General features: G+C 38.5%; 3 protein-coding genes and 1 long non-coding RNA gene across 5 annotated transcripts in view; 3 read left to right on the top strand and 1 right to left on the bottom strand.

Moving 5' to 3' along the window:
* The window catches only part of LOC141611501 (uncharacterized), a 28067-nt gene extending 22532 nt beyond the window's left edge, over positions 1–5535 (top strand). The window contains exons 20-25 of one of the 2 annotated variants that reach the window (XM_074430052.1): positions 196–258; positions 3013–3085; positions 4329–4448; positions 4539–4616; positions 4998–5048; positions 5145–5535. In XM_074430052.1, the coding sequence (XP_074286153.1) occupies positions 196–258; positions 3013–3085; positions 4329–4448; positions 4539–4616; positions 4998–5048; positions 5145–5252 (493 nt within the window). In that variant the 3' untranslated portion in view covers positions 5253–5535. Of the gene's footprint in view, positions 1–195; positions 259–3012; positions 3086–4328; positions 4449–4538; positions 4617–4997; positions 5049–5144 lie in introns of those variants that run through there. The other variant, XR_012528635.1, reaches the window with a different exon arrangement.
* A 320-nt stretch (positions 5536–5855) lies between these two features.
* LOC141614412 (uncharacterized) lies at positions 5856–7228 on the top strand. The gene has a single exon (XM_074433158.1). It carries the CDS (start codon positions 6224–6226, stop codon positions 6968–6970), a length of 747 nt encoding a protein of 248 aa, XP_074289259.1. The 5' UTR covers positions 5856–6223; the 3' UTR covers positions 6971–7228.
* A 7803-nt stretch (positions 7229–15031) lies between these two features.
* On the top strand, positions 15032–17399 carry LOC141614417 (uncharacterized). The gene is made up of 3 exons (XR_012529336.1): positions 15032–15201; positions 15299–15406; positions 17184–17399. It is a non-coding gene; the product is annotated as an uncharacterized LOC141614417 (long non-coding RNA).
* Positions 17400–17531: 132 nt separating this feature from the next.
* LOC141613207 (uncharacterized) lies at positions 17532–18218 on the bottom strand. Its single transcript, XM_074431948.1, has 2 exons — positions 18004–18218; positions 17532–17955 (listed from the first exon to the last, which is right to left on the bottom strand). The coding sequence occupies exons 1-2, from the start codon at positions 18216–18218 to the stop codon at positions 17532–17534; spliced, it is 639 nt and encodes a 212-aa protein (XP_074288049.1).
* Positions 18219–18915: the final 697 nt, after the last annotated feature.

Consider the following 18915-nt stretch of genomic DNA (forward strand, 5'->3'; position numbering starts at 1 on the left):
CGCTTTGCTTTGGGTGAATAATATTATTCGAGAAAGCTTTTTGTCCACTTGAGTTTTACTTTCTTATGGATGAAACTTTTCTTAAATCAAAATATAACCACTTTCACCTTTTAGTCAACTTTTTATCATAGGAGACTTCAGCTAGTTTTTCTTTTTTTCTTATTTGAATACTTTGTGATGGCTATTGTTGTGCAGCTACATTGACCGTATTGCTAATGCCAAATGGGAAGTCAAGGAGCTTGGAATGGAGCATAATGGGTATGTAGAGCTCTCTGTATTTAATACTTGTTGCCGTACGTTTACCATCTGCTATGCTGTTCTATTCCTTGTCACATGGCCCTTCATAAAAAAAAGCAAAAAAATTGCAATAAATGAACAACTGACAAGGGTACACTATGTCCTTGGGATAGCAGACTAGACAGTCTGAAATGGAGTTCGTATCTTGCTTTATGGAAATTAGAGCTGGACTTCGGACTGGTTCAGCCCGCGCCGGGTTGATGGACGGGGAGCCCTAGCCCACACTGCGGGCTGTGGGCGGACTGGGCTAGAAAATGATGGCCCTGAACCGGCCCGTTTGGGTAAAATGGGTAGAAAAGGAGGCAGGCTGGGCGGGCTGCGGGCTTGGGCAGTGTGGGCGGGGGAAGGAGCCCAGGACCGGCCCGTCTTGGGGAAGCTGGGCTGGAGATTAGAGGGTCCGGTGGGCCGGGCCGGGCCATCCTGCACTGTTGTCCAGCTCTAGTGGAAAGTTTCTGCATACCCTGCATTGACCTTTCATTAAATAATTATCAACTTATTTATTGTTAAATGGCAAATTTCTTTATGTATTTACTTGTACTATTATCTTTTTATCATTTTATTGGGTGCTAACTTCACATAAAAAATTGTTTAAAGTTTCAGAGAATTGCACACAAGATTTCTTGGGATGCATTAGTCCATCTTAATATCCCGATTAGCAAAACTTCATTTCCACCTTTTAAATTTTAAAAATAAATGGTTGAACTTTAGCAATTACGGCTGCTGTCAGGTGCAGTGAATATGATCTCAGTTCTACATCTAAAGTTTAGTCTTGTGCATTCTCTTTGACTTTGTGATTCCTGATCACATTGTCACATAAACATAATCCTCTGCTCTCTCCGTTGCTTCCACTTTTAACAAAAATCACTTGGCTTTTCTGGTTTTCTGTAGTCTGATTTTGTTTATTCTTGTATATATACCTTATTTAGAGCCAAAAACTCGTTATTCTTTGGTTCTGAATTATGATGTAATGAAGCAAAATGGCTCACTAAACTGGTTGCGCTTCTTTTTATGTAAAGTATCAGGCACTCGGTGCAATTTTTATATTGGGTCATCCATAAACAACCTCTGTATTAGTACAAGGGTAAGGTTGCGTATTTTTTTTTTGTTTGGGAAATGTAAGTCAATATATTAATGATTACAATCAACCTAGGAATATGACATTCCTAGTTAGTTACATCATTGATCATTCTCACTAATACTATCTATCCAGCTCATAGCTCTTTGAGATTTAACCTTCCTCTTGCAATTTCTAGTTCTCATCCTAACTTCATTTCTAACCTGCCTGCATACAACCTCAGGTTTAGTTAAAAAATTCTACACCTGTTTCTACACTGCCGTATTTGATACATAAGGTTAGCTATTCCTGTTGCCAGAATCATTTTCACGATGAGTGAGCTCTCCTTATGCTTTAGCCACCATTGAATGACATCTTTTTCAGGTAAATCAGCACAAAACCAAGCTGCTAATTTTTCTAAGCACCTCCTGCTAAATTCACACTGGAAAAACAAATGGGCATGATTCTCCTCTTCAGTTCCACACAGATAGCAGCTGTTTGATTGAATAATTTTCATCTTCAATAGCCTTGAGTTAACAATCTGTTCTGTGCTATAAGCCAACTCAGAAAAGAATGTTTTGGGACAGTCAACCTGTTCCTAACCCAAGGGTATCAGTGCACCTTATCACCATCATTAACCAGCCAAGAATAACCCAGTTTTATAGAGTATTCTTTACCAGTTAGCCTCCAACTAGCCTCAAACATGTTACAGTATGTTTAAGTTGATTTTTCACTCAACATATCTTCCTCCATGCCCAACTTGCTCCTTGACCTGGCTCATAATCTTTCCATGAAGTATCCTTTAAATAGAAATGTATCCATCACACCCAAGGTGGTCAGTTTTCTGTTCAATCCACCATACATGCCAATTGCTGCTACATTCCACTGACTCAACCTTTTCAATCCCAAACCTCCTTGCTTCCTTGATTTGCAGATACTTTCCAAAGAGACAAGAGCAGGGCCGCGTCTCATCTCATTGCCATGCCAAAGACAAGATCTACAAATAGCCTCTATTTTATTAAAACAGTCTTGGGAGAATGAAATCTGGAATTCGATTCAACTTCCGGATCCTTAAATTCAACTTCGGTTTTCAAAATCGTTTTAATCTTTATGCTCGATTTAAATTTTAAGTTTTTATAAATGAAATCCGGAATTCGAGTTTAAAACCTATAAGTTTACCTTGACTTTGTATTATGTTTCGCTCCTTTTTCGCATTTTGAGGCGTGCGTTCACCCATGGACGGTTCTAAAGGATGATTCATGTCAGCCGACCCCAAATCATTTTGGGATTAAGGCTCTGATGTTGTTGTTGTTGTTGTTGTAGTCTTGGGAGAATGAAATTCCGTGCCCAATAATTATGCAAAGTGCTCAAAACAGATTTTATTAGAACTTTCTGGCTCCTATACTTCTCTGAGCCTCAGGCTTGAGTATGAAAGAGGAAAATCAAACCCTTGAGGCACTGGGGTACTGTTTTTATTGTGTACACCTTATTTGATTTAAGAAACTGTTCCATTCATAAAAAAGTGCTTAGGTTAATTGCTAAACGAAACTCCCAAATCTCATCCAACTTGTACGCTGTAAATTCAAGAATGTGGCAGTGTTCGGTTGAGCCGTACATGGATAAGTTTTTTGCCCTTCTGATGCTAATTCATATTGATGCAGTTATGTTGATCTCCTTTTGGGTGAGTTCAAGCACTACACAACAAGGCTAGCTCATGCAGGAATACAAAAAGAGGTAATTTATTTGCAAATTTATCCAGTGTCGGTTTACAAACTTTTTTAGTAATTGAGTACGACCTTCCAGATTTCCAGATAGTTTAGTCGTCTATTTTGAACCTTATAAGTTGTGATCATATCTTAAAGATAGATTTCACGGTAATGAGTTAATGACCACATTGTCCTGTTTGTGTAGTTCACACTGCAAATTTGTGCTAATTGTGGTAGACTGGTAGACTTTCTTAGTGTCTTGTTCCATCAATATGTTTAGCTACTTTTGGTATTTAACTGGTGATAGTGTTTGCCATTATGGCCTTGAGCCATCCATTGCTTATCTCAATGTTATTCTGTTCTTTGTGTACCAGTTTTCATTTCCACTTTTTGCAGGAAAGAAAAAGCAACTGTTTTCTTTCTCTTTGCTCATTTATTGGCTGATTCTCCCTCTGTCCCGGTCATTTGTTTACCCTTTTTATTCTTTGTGAGAAGTATTTTAATCAAATGTAAACAAATGGTTGGATGGTTGAGACGGATGGAGTATTAATTTAATGTGAGACCAATCCAATACAACTATAATCCCTCCCCATAAACTCATTAACCCATTAAAAACTGTAATGAATTAATAACTACTTGTTAATTTGGGATAGCCTCATGATTTTTCATGAGACTGTCGACTCTTGTAAGAACAAATATAGGCCAAGCCAGTTTTTATCTGGAATGTGTTGATTTCTGGCAACAAATACTTTGTGCGCACTAAAAAAGTTGCTTGAAAGGGATTATGATATCTGGCATGCCTTTATTTTGATCTCAGCGACAGATATTTGCGGTTTGCCTTTTATGTTTATATTCTACATATGAGCTGGGCTAAATCATTCTAGATATGATCTTCGCTTGCTAGCTAAGCGCTAAGCCATCCGGAAAATTCTTGAGAGAGACGATGTGGAGCCATCAATAGGTTACTCAGTTTGGTTTGCATTCTTTTCACTCCGTTTTTCTCTAGTGAGGTGAAATTTGAAAAGTGGAAGAAAACAGTAAAAGGGAAGGAGTAATATTTAAAGAGGTTATGTGTACTGGCATGTCTTAGATTGTAAAATTCAAAGAGGTTATGAAACTTGACTTCTATTAACGAAATAATCCTGGGCAACACTACATTTGGGAACACCTCCAGTGGCACGTGGCACAATATTACTTTTCATGGGCGTACAGATTGATGGTCACTCTAAGCCGTTTAGGACAGCAGCTGACGCTTGTTTCTGCTTCATCAGGTTCAGGATCTTCTTTTGGAATATGGTGTTGAAATTGTGGCTGAAACACTTGTTGAAGGTCTATCACGTATTAAGAGGTGTACTGATGAGGGTCGAGCTCTGATGTCCTTAGATTTACAGGTTTTCTTCAGATTGTGATTTATAGTCTTGTTACCCTTTTCCCTCTTGCATCTAGCTGTTTATTGACATTGTTCTACTTTCTGCTCTCAGGTTTTGATCAATGGACTTCAACACTTTATTCCAAAAGACGTAAAACCTAAATTTCAAATAGTAGAGACATTCATTAAGGTGAGACTATGGTTGAATTTTTTTTATTATCCTCCTCCCTCCCACAACGATTATCTTAGTTGGAAAATTGATTTTAAAGATAACATTATCCCAGTGCTTTAAAAACGCTTACTTGTTTGGCTGACTGTTTGTGTCCTGAAAGAGTTAGACGTGTGGCTCAAATTGTATTGAGTGACACTCGCTCTACAATATAAGCTACTATATTTCCATACCTTGGATATGTATACAGAAAACCAATTTTTTGCTATCGTTTTGTAGAAGCTACTATTTCAGATTACATAATTGCAACTGATTCTTAAATAGAGTTATACTCTCCGTATTATGAATTATTGTTTTTAAAACCCTGTTGAGGGGACACTAATTTGACTTTCCTTGTGATAGGCATACTATCTACCAGAAACCGAGTATGTCCATTGGGCGCGTGCACACCCGGTAACTAACATTCTCTACCTCGTCAACTATTCTGGTTATGGATATGTGAGTCATTGAAATCGTTATGGATTTGATAATGTCGTTTTTTTTATGCAGGAATATAGCAAAAGTCAGATTATTGGGCTGGTAAACCTTGTAGCAACTATGAAAGGTTGGAAGAGGAAAACCAGACTAGAAACTCTTGAAAAGATAGAATCATCCTGATATGTTTATAATATCGGATAGTCACAGAAAGTAGTAATCTTCTGTAATTTAAGTTGGTCTTGTATGTAAATTGGATAGAATCTCAGTTTCATTTTTTTTTTTTTTTTTGTGTAGTTTAAAGGTTGTATATCCTGTAATTTTCTGCATTTTGTAATATTGACCGCGGAATGAGTCCCGTTTTGTTTTGGGAAAGAGGGTGTGTATGAGGCACTAAAACCGATTGAGAAACTCGGGTGTAACTTTGAATCAAAATTAATGAATAAATACATTATTAATTATTTTACCACGTGTCGCATGTCCGATGATTCATTTGTGCTTCTTTTGCGCTTCTGGTCGGAAATTTTTCTGTCAGCATCCACACCCGTTACCGGAGAGTGGCAAAAATTATTCCAGAAGTTTTGAGTTCAAAATTATTTTTTTCCCACCAAATCCTTGTTTCAGACGGCTAATTTCGTTTGGCCGTCGGAAACAAATTAGATAGGATTTTGTGATTATTTTATGGTCAAATGTAATCATAATGGTCCAGTTAGTGTTATAACTTATCGTAATTTGTTTTTCAAAATAATTACATTTGGTTGTAAAATGATCTCAAAACCGTTTTTTTTTACTGAGCAAAATAGTCCGTCTGAATGGATACCTAACTCATTTTTTTTGGATTCACACTACATGTCAAGTTGAATCTACTACATTGCACTGGAAATCCAATGAGATTAAACATTCTCATATTTTGTCCGTGAAAAAACAGCTTTTAACTAATCCTAGTCACCCACCTCAAACCCTATGTCATTTACATTTACCCCACGTAGCAACACATTCTGCCACGTTTTTACTATGTGTCCTCCTCTAAATCACCCTTGGTTTTCTACATATTTTCCCTCACCAAATCCTCACTTTTTCACCGCATTCCCTTACATACTCAACAACATTTTACAGCTTCAAAGATCAAACAAAGAAATACAACCAAAAAAACAATGGCACCAAAAAGAGGTAGAAAGAAAGTAGGTCAAGTAGTGAAAACCACAAAAGTTGTTTCAGAAACTGTTGAAGTTTCCATTCTTGGTACTCAATCTCAAGATGATGAAGCCCAACTTGCCCAATCACCTAATACCAAAGTGATGTCCGAGCGAAGAGAGGAACATTCTACTGTTACGACCAAGTCAATCCCTATTGAAGTCGAAGACGATGCCCAAAATGAAGAGACCGAAACTGAGACACAGGAGCCAGAGGTCCCTCTAGACGACCCTCATTTCGAGAAACTCCCCACTCCACCATTGGATGAAGAAGGTAGACCTACCAAACGCGCCAAGAAGCAAAATGAAGCTAAGAAGAGTGTTCCTGCACCGCCCGAAAAGCGAGAGAAAATAGATAAGAACAAAGTGGGTAAGAAGAATAGGAAAAAAGGGAGAAGGATGAAGGAATATGGGGAAGGGAGAGAAGGGTATAAGAGCTATGTGTTTAAGGTGTTGAAACAAGTGCATCCTGGTATGGGCGTTTCGGGTAAGGCGATGACGGTGATTAATAACTTGATGAGTGATATGTTTGAGAGGTTGGCTAACGAGGCGGGGAAATTAGGGATGCATGCTAAGAAACAGACGTTAACCGCGAGGGAAATACAAGCGGCGGTTAAGTTGGTGTTACCGGGTGAGCTTGGGAAACATGCAATTGCTGAAGGGAGTAAAGCTCTTACTAATTACATCAATTATCATAACAACAATTGAACTAATCATCACTTTGTTTGTTGTTTTGTTGTCGTTAAAATGTCGTTGGAGAAAATTTGTAAAAGTGTTTCAAGTTTGTATTAGTCATTAGTGAATGGAAAATAGTGTGTAGTAGTATTAGTTGGGCTTTATATAGTCCTACTTGTAGTAGTGTTAGTCAGAGTCTAAACTTGTGGCGTGACTCTGCATTTTGGACGGACGGAGGGACGCTTAAATTGGGGATGTAACGATTGAGAATTTCCTATATAAATGTTGGGTTTAATTTATAATTCCTATACAAATAGTATTTTGAATCTATTTTAGTCTTAAACTTGATTATACAATCATATGTTAAATATTATACATAGTATATATATTTAATATACTGAGAAATATCAGTTAATAGACTATACAATCAATTATACAATGATTGGCAGTGTAGAAGTTTTATGCTTCATCCGTTCCGACTATTTGTTTACCTATTCTATTTCCGTGTTTTTATCATTTGCTTCTCTTTTTATATTAGGTATGTTTTTTATGGGTGATTTGATCACACACATTTATTATAGTCCATTTGTCATCAATTATGGTCTATGACAACTAACAACCATGAACCAAAGTTGACTGGTGTGAGTGTTAGGGGTTCTCATCTCTTAAACAAGTGGTCAGGGGTTCGATAACCCATTAAATTGCCTTTAATATCCCGAAGGAGATTGTCCCAGCTGTCGGTAAGGGATACTCCCGGTCAACACCAAAAAAAAAAAAAAACCAACCACCATGAACCACCACAAATAATTCTCTCCCCTTTTCAAAATTTTCGAGATTTGTATTAAATAATCTGAGTTATTATATTATAAAATTTCTGAACTCAACCACATAAGTATAAAAAAGGTGTTGATAAATACGCGGCATAAATCAACTTAAACTCGGGAATTGTATGCACATGCCAGACATTAGATTAATGTGCCTGGAAAACTCTAATTAGGCCTCGTTTTTTTAGAGTTAATTTGTGAAGAGAATCCAAAACTGTCTGAATTGAACTGAAATAAGAGTTAATTTGTGAAGAGAATAGCTGAATTGAAATGAGCTGAAATTAAGTCCAGAAGAACTGGGTCGTCTCTCTTTATACTTACCTCTATATTTGTGTTAGTAAAATAATGATTTTTTGCCAATAATAACATTTACCTGGCAAACTGGTTAACGGATCGAGTTCGAGTCGAGTCTATTAGGGTGGATAAAAAAAGATAAACAAGAAATAACGAAAAGAAGAAATAGGAAGAATTTTACTTTGATTTTTTTGAGGGTATTTCCGTCAGAAAACCTTATATCACATCACATGGGCTTGTTTACATTACCAGATTTGTCCTATTTGACGGAACAATTGGTCTCCCTTGTGACGGGTTACCATTTGTGGCGGATATTTTGTGAGATAAAATGGTAACAAAATGGGTTAGTGGAGAAAGGGGACCACATGAATAGTATTGCAGAGAGAGAAAAAGTGGGTACTTTGTGAGGTAAAATGGTATCCGTCACTCAAGAGTGACGGATATGTGCCGTCACAAACAAGAATTTGTGTTGACGGAATTATATCCGTCAGAAAACCGTCACACTATATTAGCGCTATTGACACTGTTCAAGGCGCCAATTTTATCTGCCGGATATTCTGTTGGAAATCCTTTCCGTCAGTTTTCCTTATAAAATGACGGTTTTCTTTTCCGCCAGGACTTGTCCGTCACTTTACCAATCTTATTTAGTAGTGTTAAACGATCGTTAGCGACTCCAAGACGGTGTCTCGATTCACATGTAGGTTCTCTCTTTTTCTCTTGTTTTCAATTTTTTATATATAATTTGTACTAACGTTTGTTCATTGTGTTTCGTTTCCAAATCTAACTATTTTATTATCGCATCTAACTCACTAACTATGACACTAATAATCCGACTATGAGTTTAAAATAACTAATTAAAAAAGTGAAGATGCTGACATGAAAAGGAGGAAATCCGAACATTACGAACATGACTAAAGTAGAGAAAAAAGAACATACATCGGATGTATTACCTCAGATTTTACTTGTTTTTGAGCATATGTGTGTTTTTTCCGAGCTTATTACCTCAAACTTTATTTGTTTTTGAGCATGTGTATTATTTCTGAGCTTATTAAAGTTTATAAGTTAGATTTTAATTTTTTTCCGTCAAAACTCAAATTTAACTATGTTTGTATGTAATATTTTTGAATTTTATTGTAATTTTTTGAGCTTAATGTTTTAGTAAATAAATTCAAAAACTTTATAGTAAAACTCGTAATTTTTAAAATAAAACTCAAAAACTATAAAACTGGTGGTAGTACATCGGATGTATAATCCACTTACTGGACTAAAGTATTCCTCGCTCTAATCTATGGTCGCTCCTTTCAACTTAACACTAGTCTTAAACCCGTGCAAATTGCACGGGCTTGTTGTTTAAAGTTGTGTATTAAATTATGTAAATAGAGAAAATTGCCCTTTAATTAAATTCATATTTAAAAAATTTTCACTGAATAGCATATTATTTGAAGTTATCAAGTTTGTACCTATTGGAGAGATCTAAAATATTGAAATAATAAAACTACATCTTATATAATCATATATCAAAACATAACAAAAGGTAGACAAAATTGAAGAAAAAATAAAACAATAAGTTGTTACTATAACTTTTAAAAATTTCTTTATACACTACGTTATTTCTTTTATTGGACATGTGTTTATCATTATCACAAATCAAAATCTTCAGTCTCTTTTTACTTGTGATCCTTGAAATAGCCATGTAAAGCTGGTCATGTTTAAACACCGACCTTTGGAAGATAAAGTTCAACATGTGCTAGGGACAATTATATGAATAGTTTTAACTATGTATTTCATATATAGTACATATGTTAAAGCAATAGTGTTATAGGTTTATAGTTAACATAAAATACCGTTAAAACATCGTTGTAAAGTACTAAAATATATATTAAAACAATGTCCCAATTTAATATATTTATCAATGAGACGATCAATAATTCTTGTTTAAGATGGATTATGATGTCTTAAAACCTAAAAATCTTTTAGCTTTTTTTGGGCAACTTATGTTGTGGTTTGATATGTATTTGAACTGTCTTAAGCTTAGGATATGATTATTGGTAAGATTTACCAAAGTCTTAAGACTCTGTCACATCAGCTTTCCACTAACTTTTATTTCTTTATTTTTCAGACTCACCTAAAACACCATACATTATCAGTCAGACTTACCTTAGACTCTACTTTTTCATTTCCCTTCTCTTTTTTACAAACCTAAAAAAAAAGAACAAAAAGAAATGACACATTGTATCCACTCATTGGATACTTTTCTTTGAAGGTGAGGTCAAGTTATTGATAATCTTGAGTGAGGCTTGTCTTAAGACTTATCAAAGTCTTGTCTCAAACTACGAATAATCTTACTCTTAAGACATATAATGCCCGTCTTAGATGATAATTTGTGTGAGTTAATTTCTTAGTATGGGTTGAATTAGGTTGTAAGCAACATCGATGATTCATGATGACATGGGCCGAATTAATAACCTATATACTCGGCCCATAATAACCTTCATTAAAAAACCCTTCCCTCCATTAAATACACTATCCAAACTCCAAACAAACCCTAACACACCCCTTGTTAATTGTTATAGTCACGGTAGTCAGTCACCCGCCTCACACTATACCCTACCTTCTAACTCTACCTCTCTCTATTAAAATTCAGTCCACCACCTATTAATTTTTCATTTTCGGCACTCTCTGTCAATAATCGTAATCCCTTGAGAAGGGTTTGTTATGTGATATTCATATATATAGTTAGAGATACAACAGAAGACCTAAATACAAGGCTATAAGCAAGGATATGATAAACTATCTAAGGATAGAATACAACTAACTTAGGAGACTAAATATTCACAGAATATTTACAAAATATTATGTTGACTGACACACCCCCGCAGTTGGAGCGGGATGCGGAAGGACGCTCAAACTGGTACGAAACCGAGTAAACAAGTGTCGAGGCAAGCCTTTAGTAAATATATCGGCATATTGATATTCCGAAGGCACATGTAGAACACGAACTTCTCCAATTTTGACTTTGTCACGGACAAAATGTATGTCTATTTCGACATGTTTGGTACGCTGATGTTGTACGGGGTTTCCCGAAAGATAGACCGCTGAAATATTATCACAAAACACAATAGTAGATCGCTTTAGGGGCATGTGTAGCTCAAGCAAAAGGTTGCGTAGCCAGCTGGTCTCAGCGACAGCGTTAGCAACACCGCGGTATTCGGCTTCGGCACTAGATTTGGAAATAGTAGCTTGCCTTTTTGAAGACCAGGAAACAAGATTATCACCAAGGAACACACAATACCCGGATGTTGAACGGCGTGAGTCTGGGCAGCCTGCCCAATCAGCGTCGGAATAAGCAGTTAGAGCGTGGGACCGAGAGGGACGCAGTGTGAGACCGTGGTCAAGGGTGCCCTGAATATAGCGGATAATCCGCTTTAAAAATTGAAGATGGGGCGCTCGGGGATCATGCATAAACAAGCAGACTTGTTGTACCGCGTAAGCGATGTCGGGACGAGTAATGGTGAGGTATTGAAGCGCACCGGCTAAACTGCGATATAATGCGGGGTCCTCAACCGAGGGACCTGATGAGGCACTTAATTTAGAACCGGGGTCTGCCGGAATCGTGCTGGGCTTGCAAGTCGTCATATTAGCACGTTTAACAATATCCTTGGCATATTGGGATTGAGATAAAAATAAACCATGAGAAGTCCTACTAACCTTTATACCCAAGAAGTGATGTAACGTGCCAAGATCGGTCATAGCGAATTCATTAGAGAGGCGAGCAATAATGGACCGAAGAAGAGCAGTGGATGACGCGGTTACGACGATATCATCAACATATAGGAGTAGGTATGCAGTGGCATTGGTTGTTTTGTGTATGAACAGGGAGGAATCGCAAACACTGTTAGTGAACCCTTGAGACATAATGAACGTGGAAAACCGATGATACCAGGCCCGAGGAGCCTGCTTGAGACCATAAAGGGACTTACGGAGTTTACACACGTGATGAGGAGCAGTGGGGTCCACAAAACCCGGTGGTTGATGCATATACACTGTTTCTTCCAAATTCCCGTGTAAAAAAGCGTTTTTAACATCCAATTGATGAATAGGCCATGATTTGGAGACGGCGAGACTGAGGACGGTACGGATAGTGGTGGGTTTCACCACAGGGCTGAAAGTTTCGTCACAGTCGATTCCAATTTTTTGAGTCTTGCCATTGGCGACAAGACGAGCTTTGTATCGCTGAAGAGAGCCATCTGCATGAAATTTATGTCGAAACAACCACATACAACGAATAATAGGCGCATCATTAGGGCGAGGGACCAAGTCCCAAGTATGATTGTTCCGTAATGCGGTAAATTCGTCATTCATAGCTAGTTTCCAGTTACGGTCCTCAAGGGCAGTTTTGGGTGATTTGGGAAGGGGTGAAATCGTGGTGGATGTTGTGAGGGCTTTGGGTTTGAAGATGCCATTCATGGCACGGGTAGACATGGAGTGAGTGGGGATAGGTGGAGGTGGGGGTGGTCGTGGTGGTGGTGAGGGTGCGGAAGCTTGATGAGAGGGTGGACTGTTGTTGGTGGGAATAGGGGACGGGGAAGGGGATTGGACAGGGGTTGTGACAGGAGTGGTGACAGGAGGTGTCACGGGTGAGGGAGGTTGGTCAGGGGGAGGTGAACGGGGAGAGGGAGGTGTTTGTGGTGTGTTGTGGGGAGTGGCAGGGCTGGGTTCAGTGAGGGATTGAACAAGCAGTGGGTTATCATCATCAGGAGGGGGTTTAAGAAAGGTGTAGTTGTGAGGATTACCCGCGAAAGGGAAACATTGTTCATCAAAGATAACATGACGAGAGATTAAGACACGGCCCGTGGACATATCAAGACAGCGATAACCACGCTGATTTGGGGGATAACCGATAAATACACATTTGACGGAACGAGGGGCAAGTTTGTGGGGCATTGTGGCGGATAGATTGGGGTAGCAAGCACACCCAAAAACACGGAGATGATCATATGACGGGTGTTTGAGGTATAGAGTTGAAGTTGGGGTTTGAAAATGAAGGGTGGATGTGGGGAGAATATTGTGGAGATGAGCGGCGGAATGGAGGGCATCGACCCAATATTCGGGGGGTACTGAGCCGTGATGTAAGAGGGCAAGCATGATGGCATTTAAACGTTTTATCATACGCTCGGATTTTCCATTTTGTGACGATGTGTGAGGACATGAAAAACGAAAAGTGAGGCCATTTTTGTGAGCAAAGTCCTGAAATTTATTATTGTCAAACTCGCGACCCATATCACATTGGAAAGTTTTAATTTTACGATTGAATTGGGTAATAACGAATTGATTAAATTGAAGGAATTTTTCAAAGACTTGCGATTTAAATTTGATGGGATAAACCCAAACAAATTGGGTGAAATTGTCGACTAAAACCATGTAGTATTTAAACCCAGATTTGCTTGAGATTGGTGACGTCCAAAGATCGCTATGGACTATATCGAAAGGGGCAATAGTTTGTGAATGCGAGTCATGAAACGGGAGTCTAGTGCTTTTACTAACTTGACAGGAGGAGCAAACTTGAGAATCAAATTGTTTATTACAAGCAATGTTTTTATTAGACTTCAATAAACGCAAAATGGAAACCCCGGGATGACCGAGACGGGAATGCCATGTGTCGTGGCTATGGGCAATGAGAGCTTGAGGCGTGGAGGAGGGAGGATTGGGCTGCTTTGGCGACGAATTGGTGGACACGGGATAAAGCTCGCCATTACTATCACTCCGGAATATCAGTGTCCCAGTCGAAATATCCTTCACAGAAAAACCAAACGGATCAAATTCAACACTTACGTTATTATCTTTGGTGAATTGGCGCACTGAAATCAGATTTTTAATTATTTTTGGTGTGTGAAGGACTTGGTGAAGGTGTAAAGTACGGGTATTGGTTTCGAGGGTGGAAGTACCGGAGCACATAACTGGAATACTATTGCCGTTGCCGACATAAATGGAGCGAATATTACTCGTATTAAACGGAGCAGAAATCATACCTGGGTCCGAAGTCAAATGCGACGATGCGCCCGTATCCATGTACCATGGGTCGACATTCTGCTGAACCGATAAAGCTTGAAAAGCCTGAGCCAAGTCAGTGGGTTGTGGTGCCTCGTTATCCATAACATATGCGTGGCCATGAGTGCGGGATGAGGAGCCACGATGATAAGAAGGGGGCCGTTGCTGAGGGGTAGCATATGGTGGCCACGGTTGAGCCCAGCCGGGATAGGTTGGATAAGGGCAGGGAGGAGGGGTCCAGGGGGAAGGCCACGCCGTCGGAGGGGTCCACTGGAGAGGTGGGGCAGTGGGGGTAGCAGGAGCAGAGACAGAGGAATCCCTGTTTTGACGATTTGTTCCCTGTCGAGAATTGCCATTGGAATTAGAATTATTATTATTGTTATGGCGATGGTGATACCTGTTGTTATTGGGCGACTGACGGGGAGGACCAGAGGTGGCTGGTGGAGGTGGTTCAACCCAGGTGTCAGCAGGGGAGGCAGTGGGTGTAACGCCCCGTAAATTTCGGACCGTTAATATATTTCAGAAATAATTTATTAATCAAAATAAAAGTGATAATTAAGTATTTAAAGTAAAAATAATTTAAAGAAATATAATTTTATTATATTTTGAAGAAAAGTATTTATTTTGATAGTTTTGAAATGTTTAAAAATAGTTTAAACCGTGTAAAATCTTTTATTTTGAATTAAGGGCGTATCGGGGGGAAAATGACAATTCGTTTGAACGTTGGGTAAACGAAATTGGAAATGGGTCGTATGAATACTCAATTTTATTGTAATTTCGTGTTTAAAAACTTTGGACTTGACGGAATTTGCGTTTGACTTACGGATTTAATTATTATCAAGACAAATCAAACCCGACTCGTAAATTCCGACTAAAAATCCCGACTCCCTCCTTTCCCTTTCTCCCTTTCCCACGTGACAGCCCCCCCTTCCCCTTTATTCTTTCTTTTTCTGAAATTTTGATGTTCATCCTCTAAACAAACCAAAATCAAACACCATTTTCACATTCAAGCTCAAAATCGCCATAAATCCTTCGTTTCTTGTCCGTTTTTCGCGAAATTTACCTTTCCGGAATCCCCTCGCCACGATCTACAACTTAGTATGTTCTAATTTCAATTTTCATTAAGTTATTTTAAGGCTATATTTCGGTATTTTCGGTTTTGATGCTTATTTTTGTGTTTTAATTGTTTATTTAGGTGAAGGATTGGAAGACGAGTTTGGGGACTCGTATATTGTAGAGGATAGCGGTTAGTTGTGGTTAGGGTTTCGGTTTTGAGGACTAATTGCTCATTTTCTAGCTTAAGGTAACATATTTCGAGCTACTCGACGAATTATCGTCACATGTTTTTGATTTTTTGTATGTTTGGTGAATTTTTGTTTGGGTAGTAATTTTTCACATGTTAAACTTAGTTGCATGCAAGCTTAATTTGTGCCTTTTGGTAGTTTAAATTATCAAAATTGAATTGGGGACGATTAATTAATTTTCAGACGGTCTTATAATGTATAAAAAAAAAAAAAAAAGAGGAAAAATGGTCCGGCAGCGGGCCCGGCAGCAGCCGGCAGGCCGTGGCAGGCCCGAGGTAGGCCCATGGTTGGCCCGGGTCGGTCCATGCTTGTTTCGCGGGTTTTCGTGCAATCTTGGTCTTTCCGGGTTAATTAATATTAGAATAGTATAAGTAACAAAAGGGTAGTAATTTGAATTGAAGCATACTAGTAACAAATATTATGTTAACGGAAAAATTGTGCTTATATTAATAGTTATCACATGTTAGGATAGTTTACAAAATGAAATTGTAATTAATAGGCTCAAAATGAATTTTATAGCTATAATTGTAATGTTTTGTTGATTGTCTTAAAACCGAGCCTTAGTCCCTTTGATGATGCGATGTCGATTAATTGAGTGATTGGTCAGCCGCAATTTGACCCGTACCTGTCGCAGGGCTGGGGTTGCGGGTAAAAATTCGGTTGAATGAATTAGATAATCGGCCTTTTTCTTGTTTTCGGCCATTTATTATATCTCTGTTTCACATGTGTAATTAGTTGAATTTAAATAGTTTCTTATTTAGTTAGTTGAATTTAAATAGCTTCTTATTTTGTAGTAATGGCCCTAGTTTCCCCTAAAGCCTTTTATATTGTTATAATTGCTAGGATTGGAAATTAGTATTGAATTCTTATTGAGGAACTGTTGGGATTGTATGCTGTAAATAGACATTTATATAGCCTTTCACATGATTGAATATTAGAATTTATGTTGGCAAGTAGGACTTTTTGCCTCTTAAGGTTAAGTGGGTGTCTTACTTGACTTGGGTGGTGAGTCTTGGGTGGTGTGGGCTAAAATATTCAAGCTGGGACTAGCTGTGACTAGGTCCTAGGTGAGTATTTCGGCCTTCATCATAGATAGGTCTTTATAGTCTCTGACGAGTATATGTTCACTGCTTGATAGCCTTTGTGTTCCTGACTAGTGGATGTTTATCCAAGTTGGGGCATGACCTCAGGTACTAATTTTGATAGTATGGGGTCAGCTTAAGTACTAGCCGACCCTTCGGTGGTGTCCTTAGGGTACTCACTTCACTTTGTTTTAAAAAAAAGTTGTGAGTCTTGGGTGCGGTGGTGTGTATCCGCATGTCTAGGTCTGCGCAGATTTTAGGCTAGGGTTGTGTTGTCTCTTGGCCATGTTTTCTTAATAGTAACCGCTGAGCCAAGATACCGGTTCGATTACCTTCCCTACCTCGTGGTATAGACTTGAGTTACAAAGTGACTATTGACCGTACTAAGAACTTATGCCTGTCTTTGATATATTGCCCTTTCTTGTTTGATGATTCTATGAATCATAGAAGGTGAGATGCAAGCCGGCTATGGTTGATAGAGTTTGGATTACAATTTGTTATATGATTCACATGATAGTTAGTTGGGTCAGTTTAGGGGTCATTTGTTAGAATACATGATAAGTAAATGGTTTATCAAAGTGTTTACATGTTACACTACATGTTACATTAATTTTGACGATTCGTGGCTGGGAGGACTCGAAGTTACTCCCCACTGAATTGTGGCTTTCGTGTTTGTATAAAATGCGATTGACAGGTTGTTGATGCTTAGTTGGGGTCACAGACGGCTAGTGAGCAAGGAACCTTGGACCTAGTTTTGGCTATTTTATTAGTAAACCTTTTATACTTTTGGTTTGTATATAATTTGAAGGGACATATGTCTCCCTTTCTATTTTTGGGTTGTATCTTTATATTTCCGCGTCTTAAGCTATGTATGTAAATTAGTTTATCAGTTGTTGCAGGGTTTCTGACACTCTTCTTGAGATGGAATTGGTTGTGAATGGTTTAGTTAGAAATTTTTTTGAAATTGCAGGTTTTTGGACTAGTTGAACCATTTACAAACATATCCTACCAGTTTTTCTGTAGAAATTACGCATTTAAGTAATTAGATAACGCTAAATATCAAGGGTGTCACAGTGGGAGCAGCGAGGGCAGTTGCCGTGTCTTCACGGCCAGATTTGCGGTGAACTTCGAGTTCAAGCATGCTCCGAGCAGTTTCGAAATTGGGTAATGTCTGATTGATGTAAGATGCGACGGTATCGTATTCACCTGGTAAGCCACGTACAAGTTGAATCACGAGCCGACGATCAGTGACGGGGGCATCTACATCTTTGAGCATTCCGGCAAGTTCGCGGAGGCGTTGACAGTAAGCCTCGAGCGATGGCATATTGGCGAGACGAAGAGCATTAAACTCTTGTTCGAGAGCGGCGGCGCGAGCCCCCTTGTTGTTATTGAAGATGTTTTCGACACGAACCCAAGCTTGGCGGGCAGTGGACTCATCTTCAAGAACACGCGGGAGAAGATCGTCGCTGAGTGTACCGTAAATCCATTAAAGTACGTGTGCGTCGACTTCATACCAGGACTCATAAGAGTCGTCCGTTGTGGCAGGAGCAGGTGTGCCGTCGATGTGCGACAACACCTTATATCCCCGAGCATGAAGTTTAAACAGGCGAACCCACAACGCATACGTGACTTTCGTGCCGTCGAGGACACGAATCTTATGCTGGATATTCGAAACGGTAAACACGGGATGCAAGCCGGATTTGGGGGGAGGTACGGTATCGTTGGTCATGGTTTTGGCGTGAGGCTATTTCGAAAAATAGGACTCGATGTGCACAGGTCAGGAATCGACGAAGATAGATCAAAAATCTACCCTATTCACTGATACCATGTCAATAATCGTAATCCCTTGAGAAGGGTTTGTTATGTGATATTCATATATATAGTTAGAGATACAACAGAAGACCTAAATACAAGGCTATAAGCAAGGATATGATAAACTATCTAAGGATAGAATACAACTAACTTAGGAGACTAAATATTCACAGAATATTTACAAAATATTATGTTGACTGACACTCTCAAGCCTCATCCCTCACTAAAAACTCAGATTTCCCCTTAAATCTCACTTCCTCAAACTTTCATTAATCTGTCATTCATTCATTCTCAAATAATGAGATTAAAAATTGCTTGTCGTTTTAATGTTGAAATAAGTAATTTGCTTCGATTAATTTTATTTAATTAGATATCTAAGGCAATAATAGTTTTCTTATTCTTTTGCATGTATTATCAACGCAGTGTTCCTCATCTTTGTACATTTTTTTATGTATTTTAAAGATGTCAGCGATGTATATTCTGGTGTGAATTTTATTTCGATCGTCAACTTTTTCCGATTTTATTTGCATTTTAAAGAGGTTAATATTGTAGATCTATAATTTCTGCCGTGAATTACTTGTTTTATCAACTCGAGATAATGAGGTTCGTAATTT

This window comes from Silene latifolia, chromosome 11, assembly GCF_048544455.1.
Source record: "Silene latifolia isolate original U9 population chromosome 11, ASM4854445v1, whole genome shotgun sequence".
In the NCBI taxonomy this organism is placed as follows: domain Eukaryota; kingdom Viridiplantae; phylum Streptophyta; class Magnoliopsida; order Caryophyllales; family Caryophyllaceae; genus Silene; species Silene latifolia.

Coding starts and splice junctions, on each gene's coding strand:
- LOC141614412 (XM_074433158.1), top strand. CDS start 6,224: ATGGCACCAAAAAGAGGTAGAAAGAAAGTAGGTCAAGTAGTGAAAACC.
- LOC141613207 (XM_074431948.1), bottom strand. CDS start 18,218: ATGACCAACGATACCGTACCTCCCCCCAAATCCGGCTTGCATCCCGTG. Junction 17,956..18,003: donor GACGACTCTTATGAGTCCTG/GTATGAAGTCGA, acceptor CGGTACACTCAG/CGACGATCTTCTCCCGCGTG.